General features: G+C 45.3%; 3 protein-coding genes across 4 annotated transcripts; 1 reads left to right on the top strand and 2 right to left on the bottom strand.

The window, feature by feature from the left end:
* Nucleotides 1-463: 463 nt before the first annotated feature.
* On the bottom strand, nt 464-2940 carry LOC109734337 (probable carboxylesterase 18). Its single transcript, XM_020293550.4, has one exon. It carries the CDS (start codon nt 1784-1786, stop codon nt 689-691), a length of 1098 nt encoding a protein of 365 aa, XP_020149139.1. The 5' UTR covers nt 1787-2940; the 3' UTR covers nt 464-688.
* A 137-nt stretch (nt 2941-3077) lies between these two features.
* On the bottom strand, nt 3078-6462 carry LOC109734335 (uncharacterized). Its single transcript, XM_020293549.4, has 4 exons — nt 6030-6462; nt 4143-4317; nt 3704-3981; nt 3078-3609 (listed from the first exon to the last, which is right to left on the bottom strand). Exons 1-4 carry the CDS (start codon nt 6402-6404, stop codon nt 3502-3504), a joined length of 936 nt encoding a protein of 311 aa, XP_020149138.1. The 5' UTR covers nt 6405-6462; the 3' UTR covers nt 3078-3501.
* A 183-nt stretch (nt 6463-6645) lies between these two features.
* Nucleotides 6646-17368, top strand: LOC109734333 (bZIP transcription factor 60). 2 transcript variants are annotated; one of them, XM_073508088.1, is made up of 4 exons: nt 6646-8100; nt 10182-10554; nt 15779-15971; nt 16160-16408. In XM_073508088.1, exons 1-4 carry the CDS (start codon nt 6810-6812, stop codon nt 16253-16255), a joined length of 1953 nt encoding a protein of 650 aa, XP_073364189.1. In that variant the 5' UTR covers nt 6646-6809; the 3' UTR covers nt 16256-16408. The 2 variants fall into 2 exon arrangements, with proteins under 2 accessions (XP_073364189.1, XP_020149136.1); XM_020293547.4 differs by lacking the exons at nt 6646-8100; nt 10182-10554 and adding exons at nt 14803-15000; nt 16861-17368 and having other exon boundaries at nt 16160-16199.
* The last annotated feature ends 1124 nt before the right edge of the window (nt 17369-18492 follow it).

Here is an 18492-nt window from a genome sequence, read left to right as displayed (position 1 = left end):
GCCGCAGGCGGCCCCCTTTTAACTACACTCATGCACGCTAGTTGTCACGCCAGCTGGCTGGTCCCACTCGTCAGGTTCTAAGTCACACTAAGCAGGTGATTAGAGGGGTGTTTGGTTACAGGGACTTATTGATGTAGGGACTTAAAAAAGTCCCTTTAAGTCACATCTAAACCAAACAGGAGGGACTTATAGGGACTTAAAGTGGGCATTTGGGACTTATGAAAGAGAGTCTTATAAGGACTTATAATTGTAATATGGTCTTTTAGTCTATATTAAGTCCCAGAAACCAAAAAGTCCTATGATTAAGTCTTATAAGGACTTATATGGACTTTTTAGGGGCTTGAGACTTATAAATTGGGACTAAAAAAAGTCCTATGATTTATGAACCAAACAGGGCCTACGTGTGACATTCTTTTGAAGGGAGACCGAGATTTAGTACGACCTCCGTAACATAATACATGACTTTTTATTAGCAACTACACAAAAGAACGTCTTATATTTCATTTTTATGGACACAAATCCAGAGGGAGTATTTCCCAGTGCGCACAAATTCTCTATGGAGAAATGCCTTATCCAATTCCTAAATTGAATGGACTTGAAAGATCCACGGGGGGGGGGGGGGGGGGGGGGGGGGGGGTGTGCTAGTACTATATTGGACACACGTCGAGGGAGTACAAGCCATTTTCAATCAATTTCGTTCCCGCGGGAAGGACCCTGGCGCCGACGGCGACGTCCTGTTGCTTTCCACGAACGTCTTCATGCGCTCGATAGCCCTGGCGGTGTCGGGGAGGTTCGGGAAGAGGTAGAACGCGTGGATGCCGTCCGGGAACTCCACCACCTCCACGGTCTTCCCCTTCCGCCGCAGCAAGTCGGCGTACCGCCGCTGCCAGTCCTGCAGCGGGTCGAACCCGCCGACCAGCACCATCGCCGGCGGGAACGCCTCGGCCAGCTCGGCGTTCTCGTCGGTCACGTGCGCCGCCGGGTGGTCGCGGCTGGCGCCCTCCGGCAGGAACGCCCTCCACCAGAAGTCCGCCCGCCGGAGGGTCACGATCGGCACCACGCCGTCCAGCCTCAGCTCCGACTCCGTGCGCTCCTCGCCGCCGAAGTACGGCTGCACGGAGATGAGGCCGGCGAGGCGCACGGAGTTTGGGGTGGGCGCGGCTGCAGCCCAGCGGTTGGCCGCGTGGTGGATTATGTTGCCGCCGGCGCTCTCCCCGGCGAGGAAGCAGCTGGAGAGGTCCACGCGGACGGCCTCGTCCAGCCCCGGGACGCCGTTGGCGTCGATGAAGCGCAGCGTGTCCACGGCGTCGTCGTAGGCGGCCGGGTAGGGGTGCTCGGGCGCGAGGCGGTACTCGACGGAGACGACGACCGCGCCGACGCTGCGGCAGATGCGGCGGCAGAGGCGGTCGAAGTAGCACTGGCGCGCGGAGAACAGCGCGAAGCCGCCGCCGTGGAAGTAGACGACGACCGGGAGCGGGGCCTGGGGCGCGGCGGGGGAGGAGAAGGAGAAGACGCGCGCCCAGAGGCGGCGGGACGCGTCGACGTCGAAGTCGGCGGAGCGGATGCCGGAGGAGTCCGGGCGGGGGCTCGCGCGCACGCGGAGGATGCGGTCGGCGACGGAGTAGAGGCCGCGGTTGACGGTGCCGTCGCGGCGGTTGATGACGTCGATGAGGGGCGAGAACGCGGTGACCTGCAGCCGCACCGCGCACGGCAGCGCCGGCGGCGAGGCGCGCGGGCGCTCGGTGCGAGCCGCGTCTTGCTCTTGGCCCGTCCTCCCCGTTTCCATCCTCCCCTGGCGGCTCCTGCCCTCGGCTCAGTTCGGATAATGTGCATGGGCTGTGGACTCCGAGGCATGGCCGATCGCTGTCGCGGACTGTTAGATGTACACGTCTCGGCAGTGGCGTTGCACGTCAACCACGTGACCGGCCACGAGGAACTGCCACGGACTTCGGTTGTAGACGACGTACACGATGATAGTGAAGCACCTCTAGTGACTTTCACCGTTTCAAGTTTCACGCTGATAGTGAAGCACCCCAAACGTTCGAGATTCCAGGATGGCTGTGTAGCAGTCTATGTTTGTTGACCATGGTAAGTTTAATTGGCAAATATGACAAATTCGTCCTCAGTTTATTTATTTTTTGATAGAACATTATCGTGCTCGTAAACAAAAATTGTCAAAATTGTTATCCTCACATCAACTAAAACTGCCACATAAAAATGTTCTAGTTGCCATGGTCAAAATCCAAACATCCCAAACTTATCATTTTCGTTTTTAAAACAGCAAACCACAAAAGTGGTAGATTTTAGGAACTTTCTAAAAAGCGGTAGTTTCTTGAAGCCATAGCCCAAGTGTGGTAGTTTTATGTTATTTACTCAACTTTCACCGTCCTCAAGTTTCACGACTAACTCCCTGTGCGGATGCGTGTGTACAACTTCATGCATCACATTCTGCCTGCAGAAATCTCGACACAGACCACCACACAACCACCGCGTTTCACAAGTACTGTGGTTTATATGACCCGACTAAGAGGATGTTTGATTCGTTGGATCTTAAGAACGTAGGAATAGAAAAAACACAGGAATAAGAAGTAATGCATGCGCAAAAACAAATGACTGAAAAACAAAGAAACTTTTGTCAGCTTGCATGTCTAGTTTATAGGAACCAGAAGAACACAGAAATCCTAATAAACATGGTCAAATCAAAGCACAAAAATGTGTAATTAAAATGTTGTCATACCACCAAGGATTTTAGTCCCGTTCTTCGTGCACATGAAAATTCAAAAATAGTTCCTAGTCGATGTTAGATTTCCTGTGCTTTTCCTTTAAAAGTGAGATCCAGGGAAAAAAAATTCTCTATGCTTTCTTTGCCCCTTTCCTTTGAATAAACATATAAGTAGTATCAACATAGGAAAAAAGAATATAGTCCTACATTTTTCTTCCACTTTTCCCTTGAACTAGGAGGCGCTCGGTATTGTTTCACATCAAACAAGTAGGTCGTACACACAGATAACTTGAAAACCATGGCACACCAGCCGTAGCATGGGGTTATCTAACTTCACACTCGTTTCAGTTTCCAGTTCACATCAATAATTTATTACATCATCTCATATAAACTGGAAAATTGTGCTACAGTGTTTTGCACATTCAGAAATCGGCAGCCATTTGGCACAGCCTGGTCCGAAACGACCGAGGATGCAGCGCTGACATAGTTCTGCTGCTGCAGTCCTCATAACACCAAGCCAGAATTCTGCTATTGATAGCATTTTTACCCTACATAACCAGAGACCACTGGGATCCAAAAAAGGATGCTGGGTTTTCATACACCCTTGCTAACATAACACACTGAGCTCTGTTTAACCAAAAGTTCAGCATCAGCACCTGTTGAATACCGGCACTTTGTTTTCTCTTAACCATCTGCGGCTAATTATTATTCTACAACTCTTCATGATACAAGCTCAAAAAAAAAGCAGAAAACAATTACGCAGATTACTGAACAAAAGGTTACTTCAGCCATGAAAGTTGAAGGAACACAACAGCCGATGACATCTGGACTTTAAGGTCCGCAATATCAACATCATGACCTCCTTCAACCAAGCCCCATCGATCGACCTGGGTTTATGGAAGAATAAAGAACATAAGACAGAAGCAAAGAGAAGAAAAGAAAAAGTCAAAGTAAAGAAACGAAATGGTTGCGATATCACACCTGGTGATCTTCTTCAAGCCTGATTAGCTCAATGGATTCATCAACTCCCAACCTTCCTCTAAATATTGCAAGAGGGATTACCAGGGAATGGGCTGCTGCGGCCATAGCATCAATAGACGCCAACTCACAATCATTTGCATCTTTCAGAACGGTTTCTACAGCCTTAGCTAGCCGCTCATCCTGCTTCCCTCCTAAGAAACTTGTGTACACAACAGGCTTGAACCCAAACTCAGTCTTGGCCCAGTCCAGTATTGGGTCAATTTTCTCCTTCTGTTTTTCTGCACACAAAAGTAAGAAAGCACGAGAAATCATATTGAGGTGCAAATGACACAGAGCATCTGCAACTTAATTGTATGGATCTAAGTAGCCTGAAACCAGTTCATTCATGTTGGAGCACAATAGCTGCACCAACTTATGAGAACAAAAATTGGCACATTACCATAAACTCCTTTTGTAAGTTCATCATCGGCAGGTGAGCGGCAAAATACCAAATCTTGATGGAATTTTTGCATCAAATTGGTAATTATTTTTGTTCGTGTCAACGGAACTCTCTCCAGTGCAGTACAAGCAAGCTTCATGAGAGGCATTGTAAAAGGCCGGATTCCATCTTGTTCCTATGACAATAAGGAACTTTCAGTACCAGTGCCCATTTATCCACAAACTAGGGAATTAAATACACGATTTTTTTTTTTGCATAAAAGTTACTTCAGATATAATCCCGCATTCCTGCATGGTGGTAGATGAGCAGCAGACCAAAAAAGCATGTTGTTGTAAATTGTAACAACTGTGGTAACTTGGAAATTATAAGTTACAGAGGGGAACATATCAAGCAGCAACTCAGCCATGCAAAAACATAGATTTGCAGAACTAAGTAAAAACTATCAAACCACTAGTACTCCCTAAATTCAGCCATTGCAGCATATGCATACAATTTATGGGTGTGTGTAAGAGATGACATACTGAGGGTACATTGGCCATATCAAGCCTTGTTTTAATTTTATGGTAGGAACTGACAGTGATAATGTTCATTTTCAACCTCTCTTGCCTCTAGAGATCAGAAGACTCTATAATGTGCTCTATTCTCCAAAGAAGGCAATGAACTGCACATTCTGCATAAGCACAACTAACCTACACGAACAGCTTATATTGCAAACACTGATATTTGTTTCCTTTATACTTTCTTGCCGAACAACCATACAGACATTTTAGAACTGCTTGTGACACAAGAAAGAGCGAAGTAACAAACAAGTGAATACCAACTTATATTGTGCGATTTCATTGGCCATATTGAGGCTTTATCTCATTTTCAACCTCTATTGCCTCTAGAGATGAGAAATGAACATTCAACTCTAAAATGTGCTATATTGCGCACAGTAGGCAATGAACTGCGCATTCTGGCCAACGCTCTTGTAGCATAACGGTTGGCTTCCCAGGTGAGGAAGCTGCCGGCGAGGGCTTGAATCCTGGTGGCACCAAAAAAGGTCCGTCGCTGGCTTCCCCATTAAATGGCTGGTGCACCGGCCTGTGGTAACAGTGCGGCCCATGGGGGTTTGGGCAGACCTAAATGCAATTAACCTACACCAACAGACTATACTGCAAGCACTGATATTTGTACCCTTTTTACTTTCTTGCCAAATAACCATACAAGCATTTTACAACTGCTCATGACCTAAAAAAGAACGAATCAACAAAACCATATCAAAACCAACTTATATTGTGCGATTTCATCCGCCATATTGAGTTCTGCTTTAGTTTCATTTTCAACCTCTGTTGCCTCTCTAGAGATCATAGGTGCAAATTCAACTGTAAAGTGCTGTATTCTCCACAGAAAGGCAATGAACTACCCGTTATGCATAAATGCAACAGACCTATGCTGATGGACTGCATTTTGAGTACTGTTTACTTGTTTCCTTCTACTTATGGACAAACGGCCATTCTCGTCATTTAGAACTGCTGATGACACAATAAAGGGGAAGCAATGAGAATTTAAAAGCAATTCAGTCGTGGCACTATATAGTATGATGAAAACCTAGATTCGGTGCATTTGAAATGTAAAATAGAATGAAATGTCACTAAATCCTCACATAATTCACTACTGCTCCGGACCAGTTAAATCTGCGGAGACCACGGTCAAACTAACCGCTAACCATACCATTTCATTCAAGCCATTTTGCTAATTGCTACAGTAAGTTGTTAGCACAAATGAGACATCCATACAAGCCATAATACAGAACCCTAGTGATCTCACACTGAAGTACAGTATCACAGTCGAGGTCACCCAAACAACAGAACAGGAAGGAGAAGAGAGGAGCAGAGGCATCAGGACCTGGTACTCCCACTCGGCGGCGACGGCCATGGCGAGCGTGCGCGAGTGCAGCTTGAGCGGCCGCTTCGCCGGCGTCTTGAGGGTGCGGTAGTCGAGCATGACCGTCCACCCGTTCCCGTCGTCGGCGCGGCGCACGGTGGCGTCGCGGTAGAACCGCTTCCCCACCACGGACCCCGTCATGAACGACATGGGCATGGACACCGAGGTCTCGTCCCGCGTCGACGAGGACGACGGCTTCCTCACGTAGATCGCCTCGCCCCCCGCCTCCTCCCCGCCCGGTCTCGGGGACGCCTCCGCCGCCGTCCCGAGCAGCCGCCGCCCGGCCGCGCATCGCCGCAGGAGGAGGAGCCTGCGGCCCGCGAGTATGGTCGCCATTCCTCTGCCTGGTCGCCGCTTCACCTGGGCCTTCAGTGTCCCAATCTAGTAGTACGTAGTACCCTACAAGAGTGATTGCAGCCCGTTAACGAACCCGGCCCATAGTAAAAACTCAATAGGCTGCTCCCTAGCCCATGTAGGCCCATTGCGGAGGCCCGGAGAACGTTCCAGACGCGTCTCGCGTCTGACTTTGCCCCCACCGCCCCCACGCGTCCGGTTCGTCTCCACGACGCCAAAGAGGCGACCAACGACTCGGACCGAATCCCCCAATTTCTGGTCCCTTTCCTCTCCCGAACATTCGCAAACCCTGCACGCCACGGCGACCGCGCCGCGTGAGATCCCGAACCCCGACCGACCGGCCGCCCCGCCGTCGCGCATGCGCTCGCCGTGACCGGATCTCGCGCCATGGCCATCGCGGAGGCGTCCCCCTTCGCGGACCTGCCCTTCCCCGACGACCTGCCGGAGTTCCCCCACCCGGGCGACGACGCGTTCGCCCTGGACGGCTTCGATCTCGACGATCTGGACATCGACTTCGACTTCGACCTCGACCTCGACCTCCTCCCCACCGACGACGTGCAGCTCCCGTCGCCGCCGCCGCCGCTCGCCACGTCCTCGTCCTCGGCCGGGTCGCCGGGCGGGGCAGGGGACTCCTCCTCCGGCTCCGGTGGCGGAGCGGACGGCGGCCTGAAGAACGACGAGTCCTCGGAGACGTCTTCCAGGAGCGCGAGCGCTGGGAGCGACGACAAGGCTAGGGATGGAGGAGAGGGTGAGGACGCCAAGCGGCGCGCGCGGCTGGTGCGGAACAGGGAGAGCGCGCACCTGTCGCGGCAGAGGAAGAAGCAGTACGTGGAGGAGCTGGAGGGGAAGGTCAAAGCCATGCAGGCCACCATCGCCGATCTGTCCACCAGGATCTCCTGTGTCACCGCCGAGAACGCTGCTCTCAAGCAGCAACTGGCTGGCGCAGGTGGTGCAGGGGTCCCGCCGCCGCTTCCTATGTACCCAGGATTGTACCCTTTGCCACCGCCATGGATGCACCCGGCTTATGCGATGGGAGCGCGCGGCTCCCAAGTGCCGCTCATGCCGATACCTCGGCTGAAAACCAAGCAGCCTGCGTCGGCTGCCGCAGAGCCACCGGCCAAGAAGTCCAGGAAGACCAAGAAGGTTGCGAGTGTCAGCCTCCTTGGATTGTTGTTACTGATGATGCTCTGCGGGTGTTTGGTTCCTGCGGTAAATCGGATGTATGGAGCAGTTGATACTCGAGAAGGAATTGTGCTTGGTCCATCACAATCACGTCATGGGAGGGTTCTGGCTGTTGATGGGCCTCGAGATGGTGTCTCGGAAGGTGTTGATTCGAAGCTGCCACATAATTCAAGTGAAAAGCTCCCGGCGTTGTTGTATATTCCAAGGAATGGGAAGCATGTCAAGATCAATGGAAATCTTGTTATCCAGTCTGTTGTTGCGAGTGAGGAAGCTTCTTCGCGCATGTGTCACTCTGATGGGAAGACTTCATGTAACCAAGGGCAAGAAGATACTAGTTTGGCAATTCCTGGCCATGTTGCTCAGTTGAATTCTGGAGAAGTCATGGAATCTGCCAAAGCAATAAAAAACAAACTGATGGCTTTACCTCCTGGAGATGGAAGCATATACAGAGACGATGATGAATTACTGCCACAATGGTTTAGTGAAGCAATGTCAGGTAAGGATGCTACAAAAAGTTGCATACTGCTTTAGATTTGAAAAACAAATTACTTATGTCTGTGTGCCATGTCGGTTTTATACTTGTTACTAGCAAGAGGCCCATGCGTTGCATGGAACATAAAGATGCATTTATACAAGCTGTTTATCTCGTGGGAGACGAAGATGAACGAGGGAAGTCCTTATCCGCAAATGTGGAGAGGGGTGCGGGTATCTTTTTGCAAAATCGTCATAGTTTGCTTTCTATCCGTCAGATATAGATCAGACGGTCCATATTGCAGGATGGCAGGCACACCATCATCATCAACTCGATTTTTTATAAGAGTAGAGATAGAGATCATACTGTGACCGTGATACGAATGTAGCAGTCACTAGCTGATGCAACTTCCTAATAGATAATGTTTTGATGTTTGCGAGTAACTTATAGCCAACATAAGGGTGGCAGTTTTCTGGAAATATTATCTAGTGGATGCCTCTGTTTCGATCAGTAGACAACTTGAAAAGTGGCTACCATGTAGTATGGACAGCGAGGCAACCATGGACTTATATGGTTATGTCACTTGGTCAGTGAATGCATTCCAAGAGTTTATGTTTGGTGTGTTATTGCCTTGTGCAGTCGCAACAATTGTTAATGCAGCATATTATACAACATGTGCTCGTGCATGTACGCAGTATCAGTATGCATGTTATAACATACTCCCTCCATCCCAAAATTCGTTTCTTAGATTTGTCTAAATACGGATGTATCAAGTCACGTTTTAGTATTAGGTACATCCGTATCTAGACAAATCTAAGACAAGAATTTTGGGACGGAGGGAGTACAATATTACTTGTGGACCGATGCAGCGTATATAAATTTAGCATGTCCCTAAAACTTCATTGCTCTTGAAATAATGACTAATCCAATGTAAAATGCTTAGTTGAACATGATAGAGCATGTAATTGACTGTACCAGTAGCATGTTTTTCCTTAAGTTCCGTCATTTCTGTGTATTTAGTTGTCCAAATTGGGTGGCATACATTTCTAACTGTTAGCATTGAGATATGTGATGTGCCATCTTAGTCGCCTTTGTTCAGTTGAATTCAATTAAACCTGTAATTAACCGCAGTTAGTTACTGCAACTAGTCTGTTCCTTCATTTGCTGATAGTTGTTGCTTCCGATTGGTGGCTTTTAACATACAACATTGGTGGTTTGTGGACTATTGTGGTATTATATTTGACTCGTCCCTAGGAACTTCATTGATGAAAGCTCTAGAGAGAGTATGACGGAAGAAAACACTGATACTTCCAGCAACCAGTGTATCCGTATTGGATACCGTATCCGATACTGATTCTTTCCCGTTACGTCCCTGATACTTCTCAAGCTCTAGTAGTGTCGGTGGAAGGCTCCCCTGGTGCTCCTGCTCCCCTTCCCCCCACTATCCTATAGAATTCTATCTAATGGAAGGCTGTTGATTTCCTCCTCCCTTTGTCTCTAACTGAACTTTTATGTTTGGTAAATTGCTGCTACCCTTTGGCTGTTGGTTCTTGCTTTTGTTGGAATCATGGATAAGATGATGGAAGATAATGGACTGCACTGACTAAATATATGCTAAATGGCTTTGATGCTTAATTGATAACATATTTTTTATATTCTTTTCGCAAATAGTCAAATGTATCCCAGTATTGACGCTTTTCAGAAATGACATATTTTTGTATCCGTATTGCCCCGATACTGATACGCGTATCCGTACCGGTACAATCTACTCTGACAAAACCCAGTGTCAAATGATTAGCTGGGCTTGATAGGGCATGTAATTGACTGTACCAATAGCATGTTTTTTGTTAGTTTGCTTAAGTTCTGCCGGTTCTATGTATGTACTTGTGACACCCGAATTGAATAGCTATCTCACTTGCCATTGTACAGCTATACATATATTTGTGGAAAACTGAAGTGTAGCTTCATGTTAGGGATTTGATCCTGTAGGAAGAAGTATGTGCTATCTTAGTTGCTTTTGATCAGTTGAATTCAATTGTACACTGTTACTGCAAGTAGTTTCTTTCTTCATTTGCTGAAAGTTATTCCTTCCCATTGTTTTTCAGGTCCTATGTTGAGCTCCGGAATGTGCACCGAAGTGTTCCAGTTCGATATATCACCGACCACCATTGTTCCTGTCTACTCCAGTGGTATGCACAACGCATCACATAACTCCACGGAGAACCTCCCCTCCAGTCAGTCCCATAAGGTCAAGAACAGAAGGATTTTACATTCCATGGCCATTCCCCTAAAAAGTTCAACGTCCAACCACACCGATAACCTCAAAGCGCACCCCAAGAACGAGAGCTTTGCTGGAAACAAACCGGCTTCATCGGTGGTGGTCTCTGTCCTGGCTGACCCTAGAGTGGATGCTGATGGAAGGATCTCTTCGAAGTCATTGTCGCGTATATTTGTTGTGGTCCTTGTTGACAGTGTAAAGTATGTCACTTACTCTTGCGTCCTGCCGTTCAAAACCCATAGCCCTCATCTGTGAGCTGGGTTTTCACCGGAGCAGTGTGTGTTTAGGTTATACTACCGATTAACAGGACTGGAATTTTCCCAAAGGAACTGATGTTCTGTGTATGTGAATAGAGTTGCAGTTAATTAACTCAAATAATCAGTTGACTGTTTATTACTGCCATATATGTGCTTTTATCTGCTTACCTGTCACAATTTCATTTTCCAAACTTGGCCAAGGTGATAAAAAATTGATGCCTAGTCTTCTGTGATCTTATAGCAACATTGCAAGATACTTATGCGAGTAGGGTATGGTCCTGTAAAGATTCGTAGAATTAGACAAACTTTCTCTCTTGAAGAGGTGATCATATTGGCCGGACTCTAATATTGCGATTTTGAGCCCAAATGCACTCAAACAAGAGTCATCACACCCCCATATCATATTGGCCCGCTCCATATTGAGCCCATGAGCCTCATATTTGGAGGCTGTGGGCGCTGATTTCGACCGAGCGTCATCCGTAGAATTCTAGCTGCGGGCAATCTCCCTCTTGTGATATAACTTGCAATTTAAGAGAGAAATGACATTATAATTGTATCTAAAAGTGAAATATAACATTAAAACAATGAAAATAACAGTAGGAAAACATGATGCAACATGAATGTATCATTTATTGCGTACCGCTTCAGACTTAGTTGGAGGGCATTCCAAAATTATTGCTCACCACTTTAGCTCCTCTCCCACGAATAAGTGGATCCCTGTCCGGCATGTTGCCGCTTCACCTCCCTGACATTGTAAAATTCTCATCGGCACCCCCAGAAACTCGAACTATTTCTAGCTGCCACCCATTTTTCCCCAAATGATGCTAGAATCGGACTTGAATTCGCCATGGTGAGGTTGCTTATTATTCACAGGTTCACCTACTCATTCCAGCAACTCCCTGTCATTGTCGTGTCGAACGACTCCTCGAGCCGGTGCATGGCGGCGACATCGTGGTCCCCTCCAACCATGGGAGGACGAGGAGCACTTCATCGGTCGTCCACAACATCTCCTTGATGAGGAGGATTAGCTTGTTGTTAGCTATAATTATATAGTTTAATATATCTATAATTAATGTTGCAGGTAGTTTAATTTTAAGTACCAAGTGTTATGTATAGTTATTCACTATATGTGATTTAGCAAATTTTCAATTTGAGTTTTAAATGATTTGTTTGTCTCCAATATATTTTGTTTTACATAATTATAAGAGTCTCGTTGGTTTGATGTGATAAGATTTGTGGATAAGTTTGTGTATTTTTTTAGAAGTGCATTAAGAAACATCAATGTATCAAAACAATGCATCTACTACTATATAGTATATGATTAACTTTGAATACAAATAGATGGATTAACTCGAGCTGATGGATGAGAAGTGGCAAAATAGAGTGTTGTTGGTCGTTCAATATCTTTCCATATTCCATTGAATGCTGCCATGTGTACTACATCTAGAAGTATTTATCAGATGAAATACTCCACAAACAAAGCAATGTCTTTATGTCAATTGATTATCTGACGGAAAAAAGTATATGATTATACAATTAACTATAGTTGAAGAAAGGTTTATTGCCAATCACGGCATTTACGGGTGGTCGGTCGGTGATGAGAGAAGCTTTTAGATTCTTATTTATTTGAGGGAGAAGAATTAATGCAAAAATATTACAAAATTCCATGTACTCATAACATGATATCGAGAACGTTCTAAGATTATGAAAATTTTGATGAAAAAGATTCATACCTATAGTTTTGTAAGATCCAATATAACGACTACAAATCACAACTAATCACTCCTACAACTTGGCGTCTTTCTTCAATATTGACCATGTTTTTGTTGAAATTTTATGATGCAACTATTTATTTGTCTTGGGTTTATTATCTCACGTCTCCTTTAATGGTGCATAGTATTGTAGACATTCATACTCATCTGAACGCATACGAAAGCGATGAGTTATTGCTTGAAGTTGTTGCTCGGATGAAACTTAATTATTTGAAACATTGGAAAGAAATTCATATGTTGTATGCATTTGCATTAATCCTGGACCCTAGGGCTAAACTTGTTATGTTTGCTAATGCACTCGATGTACTAGTTGGGTCCCTGCATTTAGATTATTGTGCTTATTTCATGGATGTTCGTGATAAACTTTTTGAAGTTACTTAAGTACGAATAAAATTTTGCCGGAGTTCGAATACAATGACCTCCACCAGCACCAACTGCATGCGAAAATAAAGGAGCATGGAGCAAGATATTTGGTTCTTCCTCCTCTACCTCGAGCTCTTCCACATGAGCATCGGGTGGCGGGGAGTTAGCGAAGTATCTCAACAACGACAAAGTCAGCTTCGATGAAGATGACGAGGAGGACTTCGACATACTGTAGTGGTGTTCTGACCACAAGCTTGCATATTCGGTGCTTTCCATATTAGCAAGGGATGTGTTCTCAGTAGACGTCTCATCTACATCATCGGAGTCTACTTTCAGCTAGCTGGAAGAATACTTAAGGAAAGAAGAACAAGCCTGACCTAGATATGGTGAAAACATTAATGACCTTGAAAGATGGGGAACTAGCAGAAGGAGAACCCCACACACCGCAGACAACAAAGAACTGATTCGAAGATCTTGCCATCGAAGAAGAAGAAGAATTGTAGTTGTAGTCTTTGTAAAAAAAATTGAAGGTCACCGGGGGGAGGCCCCCAGCTGAATAATTTTCTTTTTTCTATTGATTTTTGACACGGGAACGAGTGTTACAGGATGAAAGAGAGTCTTTGTAATTTTAATTTTAATTTTGTAATTTAATTTTCCTTTTGTGATCTAGAGCGTGACATTGTACTTTGTTTCTTTCCCAGAGATGGATGGTTTAAGGAGGCAACCAGTAATAAACTCAAGATGTATCCCACATGAAATTCTGCCTCATTTTTTAAATTTTCTACTATATACTTTTCTGAATTTTATATTTTCTCTCAGCTTTTCTGCATCTTTTGTGGTATTTGGGCAAAACGTGCCTTGGCGGGTGACGCGGGACGAAACATGCCTAACATACCGATGGGTTGCCCCTGGCGGCACGCGGGCCGGCACAACACAGGGCGTGTAGCAAGCGTGCCATGGTGAGCAGTGCCATGCCTGGCACGTTTGGCCCCCGGCGTCTATTTCTGGCATTAAGTGAGACGAACGGGATCTCTCGCAACGAGCGACTATAGTAACAGGCCGGACCGTTAGCGTATTTTTTTCGGAAAAAGGAGTAGAAAACAGTGCGCTCGATCTTGGGATCCCCAGTTCAGTCGATGCATTGCTGACCACTGCGTCCCGATCAGCTTCGCGTACAAGACGTAGGGCATGAGTTAAAGGGAAAAGAGCCAGGTTTTTCACACTGATCCATTTTTCTTTTTCCTATTTTTACTGCATTTTTTAATTTTTTTATTCATTTTTATTAGGTTTTCTTCGGGTTTTTCCTTTTTCATTGTTTTTCATTTTCTTTTCATATTTTTTGTTATTTTTTTGTTTTATTCTCCATTTTTTGTTTGGTTACCTTTTTCTTCTCCATTTTTTTTACTTTTTTGTTTTTCTTATGTTTGTTTTTGTTTTCATGGTACATTTTTCGTATGTGTCAATTTTTTTCAATAAGTGATCAACATATTTTGTATACACGTTTCAAAATTGTCTGAATGCTTATCCAACATTTTTTAAATACTTTTCAATATTTTTAAATACTCATTTTTAAAATACTCGTTCAACATTATTTAGTACCTATTCCACATTTTTTAAATACTCGTTAAATATTTTAATACTTACTCAATATTTTCAAATACTTGTTTAACATTTTTAATACTTATTCAATATTTTCAATTATTTTTTCAACATTTTTTAAATACTCGTTCAACATTTTTAGTACTTATTTACCATTTTTCAAATACTTGCTCAACATTTCTAATAATTATTCAACATTTTTTAAATACTCTTTCAACATTTTTAATACTTATTTAATATTTTATAAAATTATTTTTCAAGATAATAAATAAAAGTACAAAAAATAAAGCAAAAATCGAGAACAGAAAACAAAAACAAAAAAAAAAGGCCGTGGCCTCCCGCGCGGATGGGCCGGTCATCTCGCGAGGCTTTCCCCCTGTCTAGCCCCGTTTAGCGCAGGACGGGCCGTGCTGGCCCATCTGGCCAGGTTTGATCTGGGGCCCACCATTGACGGCCCGCTGAATGAACGGCGGCAGCGACGACCGTCCTCGCCTCTCCTCTCCGTCTCTTCTTCCCCACGCTGCCCTCGCTTTCCAGCCACGCAACGATCCACCGGCCTCGCTCCCCCGCGCCTCCGCCGTCCTCGCTCGCCCCGCCGACTCCGGCCGGATCCGCCGCCCCTCTCCCGCCGGCAGTTGAAGCGCGGATCGGACAGGTGCGTCTCCTTCCGCCGCGGGCGAATCTAACAGCCCCCCCTTGCGTCTGAGTAGCGCGCGGAACGGCGGAAATTGCTCGGGGACGAGGCATCTAGTGTGTTTGTGGTAGTGGTGACTGAAAATTATTCCGCGAGGCGCTAGTTGTTGGGGGGGAAGAACTCGTGGAATTGCTGATTTCGGGGCGCCTGTACTATTTGTTTGTTTATCTTGTAAAAATTCAGTCTTCAGGGGAATCAGTCCTTTCCACCGCCACCAACTGAAATTATACCATGCAATTACTAGTAAAAAGAAGGTGTTCATCCTGGCATACCTTTGTTACTTTTTTTTAACTTACCTTGGTTACTTTTTGGTCATATTACAATGTAAGATTTATACAATAAGCTGAGAAAAGGATACGAAAACTTGCATGCTCAATAACATCTTAAGGATTTTGCTACAATAGGTGAAATATACATGGCGCCATGACCGATTGAAATAGCCAGTGTGTTAGTTGCTCCTACTGCAGGACTTGTTGCTGCTTTTCCAGCAGATTGCACTTCCCGTGAATATCTTCGGTTTTCACATGTCCAAAGAAAAATCCCATGATCCACAGAATTGTGAATATGATGTTAAGACGCAAATCTTATGCTTGACAAGATAATGATCTGACAACGCGTCGAGTAGTTTCTTTTTTCGATAAAGGGTGGAACGCGTCGAGTAGTGAAGATTGTTTGAGATAGGTAAGCATGTTATCCTACTTGGCTGATGATTCTAGGCATATCTCTCTCTCTGATGCAGGCTTGCAAGCATGTATATTCGAGTCAAGCGGAACAAGACCACCTACTTCATACAGTGTGATCCAACAGAGACAATTTTGAATATCAAACAGAAGTTGCAGTCAATAACAGACCACCCTCCTAATAACCAGAGGTTGATCTTGTTGGCTACCAACAATATATTGGATGACTCCAAGACGCTGGCTGATCAAAAGGTACCAATATATATTAGTCATTGGAGAAAGCATTTTCCACAGAGGGAATTATATTTATTAGGCATGGTACAATTTGATTTGGGTAGCCTTAGTTTAGTGATTTTACTTATTTCGAGATCAAAGACACCATTCAGCTTAACCCATTTTTTTACTTCCATGACTTAAAATTGATTTTGATACTTGTGCAGGTGGAGAATGACGCCGTCGTTGCATTGGCATTGAGAAAAGGTTCTGTTCTGGTATCGCTTGGCTTGATGTTTGACACTTATGCACTCAATGTTTAGCTTGTCGTCTGTTTTTGAGCTATTGCTTTGTGTTCCTTCTGTTCTGACGCTGAGTAACAACCGGGCATAGTTATCATTTTTGTAGCAATGGTTGTTGCCACCAACTGCTTCTTTTGTAGAAAGTGACTTTATCAAGAATGATCCTTTTTATTATTTTTCTGTGGTACATCATAAGGTCATCATTCTCCAATCGCTAGCGAGATATGTTTTACAAAACTGTCGGTGCAACAAAATGAATTTTTATATCCTTCTTGCTCTCTATTAACCTGTGGTTCATTTCCTTCACCGTAATAAATGTATAAAAGCATTAAAGCTGAGATGCAACCTGAAGGACATTTGCAATTGTCTGCCTGTAAATACCATGCCGGAGCAAATCAAATGACAACTTTTTTGCACTATGCCATGGTGGTTACAGACTACAGTGCCTAGACTCGTGTTCTCTCTAGAGCAATGCTATGTACCTAATTCTAATTTACTACTGAAAAGGATGGTGATTTGTAATTCTAACCAAACTCTACTTGTTCTGTCGTTTGTCCATGACTCCTGTATAGCTGCTGCGTTTTTCAAACTTGCTGACCTTGTAACATTCCATTTCCTTTCGCCAGATAACGAGTTCGAGGAGGTGTCCATCGCCGACCCAAGCGATTTCATGGCGTCCTCATGAGGCCGGCCGGCCGGTCCGCCGTCCCCCCCTACCCAACCCATGCAAGGACGGACCGCTGTCAGCGGCTTCCCCGAAGCAGATCATGTTGCTTGCTCTAGCCTCTAGCCTCTAGGATGTTGCTCGCTTGTGTGATTGTGTGTGTCCTTGCTATTAAAGACCCTAAACAACCGTTGCGGATGGCATTTAGTTTCTGATTTGGACATTCCAGCCGATACGTGTGATCCCACCACCCACCGGGGCATGTCCTGGTGCTCTGACCTACCCGTCTTTTGTACCGGCGCGTGAATGAGCACGGACGTGGGTGGCGAGATCCGTTGGTGGTGACCGGTGATTGGGATCCCACCACCTAATGCTGTGTGTCATGCAGGTCCTGTTGTGTTTGCCAGTTGGTGTGTGCTAGGGACTATGTTGTCGGTCTGTTTGCGGGAATTCCAGCTGGTTCGTGTAGAGCTTTCTGGGTTCGGCGCCCGAACTAGTATCCCATTTTCTCTGTAGATGTCTCCCACCATGCCCTTTTACAAACTACTCCCTCCGTCGCATAATATAAGAACGTTTTTGATAGGGAGGATACCAAAGTCATCATATTCGCAGCCTCTCCATGATTTTTTTAAGGCTGGGGCGATTGCGCAAACACAAGGTCGACATAATGTGTTCTTCATAACTTTTCTTTTTCGTTTTCTTCTATCTACTCTATTACTACAATTTAGATCAAACAGTCCCACAAATATTATTATAAACCATTGAACTAAAATAAAGAATGGTTGAGCCAATATTATTACAAACCATCATGGAGGCGAGCTGGGCCAAATCGTGGTTGTCCGGGAGCAGAGCAGGCACCAAGTGGTGGCCGGCGCAAGGATGTGGGCCACAACGGAAGGGAATGTTCGCGGCGCCAAGATTTAGGTGGATATAAGGAAAGCCATATCGCCTCGCTCAACCGTCAAATATGAAGGCTTGCGGGCTCGATTTCGAGTTGCCTAAAAATATGGCGATGGAGCGCATGATGATTATTCTGCTAGATGCGCCGTTTCGACCAGAATCGTAGTACTGGCGGTTATTAGGGCGACCGAATCTATACAATGATTCTCCTAGAGTTGCATTTAGACAGACAATATCATTATCACCCCACAGAAATTCAAATCCAAGCACGATGGGTAATAACTTTGAGTTTGGTACTATTATTTTTAACACGTATGATCGCAGATGCTCACCCTAATGAACGCGCACACGTACACGCTACACCTATGAGCACCTTCGTGATACTGAGTGGACACAACATCTTGAGACTGACGAAGTCATCACATACCCCTCATATTTGACGGGGAAAATCTCCTTCAACTGAACAAATATTGACAAAAAGACTAAAATAAATTCAAAAAAATACGATCACCAATGTCAAATCTAGTACTTAAACTAATGGGTAGAAGAGAGAGAAGAAGCCATCTAGGTACTAGCTATGACCCTTAGGTCCGTGGTAAACTACTCATGCATCATCGGAAGGGCAACAAGGTTGGTGTAGAGGCCCTCCGTGATCTAGTCCCCCTCCGGCAGAGTGTCAGAAAAGGCCCCAAGA

The sequence above is a fragment of the Aegilops tauschii genome, chromosome 2 (genome assembly GCF_002575655.3).
Source record: "Aegilops tauschii subsp. strangulata cultivar AL8/78 chromosome 2, Aet v6.0, whole genome shotgun sequence".
Lineage (NCBI taxonomy): Eukaryota > Viridiplantae > Streptophyta > Magnoliopsida > Poales > Poaceae > Aegilops > Aegilops tauschii.
Note: the sequence above shows the minus strand (reverse complement) of the source record. Positions and strands in the feature narration are given on the sequence as shown.

What these genes read in the sequence shown, in the direction of transcription:
- LOC109734337 (XM_020293550.4), bottom strand. Translation starts at nt 1,786, where the DNA reads ATGGAAACGGGGAGGACGGGCCAAGAGCAAGACGCGGCTCGCACCGAG.
- LOC109734333 (XM_073508088.1), top strand. Translation starts at nt 6,810, where the DNA reads ATGGCCATCGCGGAGGCGTCCCCCTTCGCGGACCTGCCCTTCCCCGAC. An exon ending in GTTTAGTGAAGCAATGTCAG is followed by an intron (nt 8,101 to 10,181) that starts GTAAGGATGCTA and finishes ATTGTTTTTCAG; the next exon opens with GTCCTATGTTGAGCTCCGGA. An exon ending in AGACGCTGGCTGATCAAAAG is followed by an intron (nt 15,972 to 16,159) that starts GTACCAATATAT and finishes ATACTTGTGCAG; the next exon opens with GTGGAGAATGACGCCGTCGT.
- LOC109734335 (XM_020293549.4), bottom strand. Translation starts at nt 6,404, where the DNA reads ATGGCGACCATACTCGCGGGCCGCAGGCTCCTCCTCCTGCGGCGATGC. An exon ending in CCGCCGAGTGGGAGTACCAG is followed by an intron (nt 4,318 to 6,029) that starts GTCCTGATGCCT and finishes TTATTGTCATAG; the next exon opens with GAACAAGATGGAATCCGGCC. An exon ending in GGCTTGAAGAAGATCACCAG is followed by an intron (nt 3,610 to 3,703) that starts GTGTGATATCGC and finishes CCATAAACCCAG; the next exon opens with GTCGATCGATGGGGCTTGGT.